This window comes from Dendroctonus ponderosae, unplaced genomic scaffold, assembly GCF_020466585.1.
Source record: "Dendroctonus ponderosae isolate FM_Combo_2020 unplaced genomic scaffold, Dpon_F_20191213v2 Dpon_F_20191213_1, whole genome shotgun sequence".
In the NCBI taxonomy this organism is placed as follows: Eukaryota; Metazoa; Arthropoda; class Insecta; order Coleoptera; family Curculionidae; genus Dendroctonus; species Dendroctonus ponderosae.
The window spans coordinates 30,522,775-30,524,766 of record NW_026017110.1 but is presented as its reverse complement, the minus strand read 5'-3'; the positions used below and the strand labels follow the sequence as shown (position 1 = coordinate 30,524,766).

At 35.5% G+C, this 1,992-nt stretch overlaps 1 protein-coding gene across 1 annotated transcript in view; it reads right to left on the bottom strand.

Annotated features, from left to right (window-relative positions):
• Positions 1-322: 322 nt before the first annotated feature.
• The window catches only part of LOC109541883 (ubiquitin-conjugating enzyme E2-17 kDa), a 12,967-nt gene continuing 11,297 nt past the window's right edge, over positions 323-1,992 (bottom strand). Inside the window, exon 3 of the mRNA XM_048669158.1 lies at positions 323-818. Within this exon, the coding sequence (XP_048525115.1) occupies positions 693-818 (126 nt within the window). The 3' untranslated portion in view covers positions 323-692. The remainder of the gene's footprint in view (positions 819-1,992) is intronic.

The following is a 1,992-nucleotide window of genomic DNA, read 5'->3' as shown; positions in this document are numbered from 1 at the left end:
CATGCAGGGACAAGGTCGTGATTCCCGCTCTCCACAAGAGGAGACAGAGGCGCCCTCTGCTCGCCACTCGAGCGAATGGAGGGGGAACCTACGCGACAATAACAATAAAACTTTTCGATATCCCGACTTGTCGACGATAACTACCTACTACAGAGCGTAAATCTAACCAACTATAACTACTAACCCAAACTGTAAATCCTAATGACGTAGGTTTAAAACCGCTCTTAGAATTAAACAATAAACATTTAATGTGCCTGAATAGGGGAGTTTGATAGGCTAGGTGGACAAACATCTCGAAAAACTTTGAAAACAAACAAATAAAGGCACAGCAAATTCGACTAGTTTAATGTAATAAATTATGAATCGATGATACAATTGAACACTCTTGATCAGCTATTATACACAAGCAGAAGAAAAAACGTAAACATTATCCTACAAAGCAAGAGCTTCACAGCTTAATTGATCAAAATAAATTTTAAATAATAACCATAAGAACTGACCTACTCTATGTTGCACATTAAGTGGAAAAGCCCATATAAATAGTTTATGTATTAAGGACAAATCGCCGTGATACAAACAGACAAAAATTACGATGTTCTAGAGTTTGCTAAGATATAAACGGCTTCGGGGCGAATTTTTTCCAATCTATTTTTAAGCGTGGATATAATTTTTATGTTGAACCCAAATGGTAGCTAGTCGATAAAGCTCTGTTCGACGCATGCTTTCACTCGTTTTTCATACTCCCGTCGGTTTTCTTTGTAAAGCTGGGCAGCCATCGAGTTCGCTGGCGAATTCGGATTAGGATCACTAAGTAAAGACTGAAACAAAAATGTAATCTTAACTTTGAGAATCAGGTTTTAACATACATTTTTCGTAATGCTAAATTAACTAAAACTAAAAAAAGAAATTAAACTAAAAAGAATTATTTGCCACAAGGGAAGAACTTTGAAACTACAGGGTTACCTATTTTATGCTTGGGAAAGTAAAGCAAAAAAAACACACAAAATATTCAGATGGAGACGAAAATTTTAATTCAATATAAAGATTAAACCTTAAATTATTAATGTCATCTACGGGATCTCCTACAGGCCTCAATCTTTTGAGGTAATTTTGAATGACTTTTCGGCACATTACCGGTAATCTCTCGTAGTAATATCTCGGTGATAATTTCACGGATATTGGCTTTCAGATGCTCAAGGTTTTGAGGGGCTTTGAGGTTCGTTGGCGTAAACACAACCTTTCGTACAGCCCCACAAAAAGAAATCTAACGGTGTTAAGTCGCAGGATCTTGCGGGCCAATTGACATCACTCAATCTCGAAATTACGCGTCCTGGAAATTTCTCTTGCAATAGGGCTCTAACTACCGGTGTGTGACTTGTTGCCCCATCCTGCTGGAACCAGATATCTTCCAGATCATAATCTTCAATTTCTCTCCAAAAATAATCGGTTAACATGCGTCCATAGCGCTCAGAATTGACTGTTATGGCTCTTCCAACTACTAAAGTGTACATTGTAAACTGTTCAGTAAAAATTTATTTACTACTTCAGGTTTTAATGTTTTAATTCAACCCCTCATTTTGTAGACATTTTTATTCTCTACAAATCATCTCATTGGGCATTCCGATTACTCCATTATTATATTTTATAAACAAAAAGACAAACATCGCATCGCATTGAATTTTTGGCAATAAATTGTTAGTAACTAACATATGGACCGGAAATACGAGTGGAAAACAAATCCCTATTAATCTGATTATTATCTTTTATATAATCGCACATTTAGTTTGCTACTAGTCTTTTTGTCACGTTAAAGCATTTTTAAATATCATGTTAGTTTGGCTTAATTCGACAAGCTATAGTTTCCTAAAAGAGCGTAAAAACATAAAACAAAAGTCTTATATCTAGTTCGGTTTTCAGTTTTCGATATTCAAAGTAAACCATCCGAGTGTCTATATGAAAAACGGTAAAGCCAATTAATACATTTGGACTTAG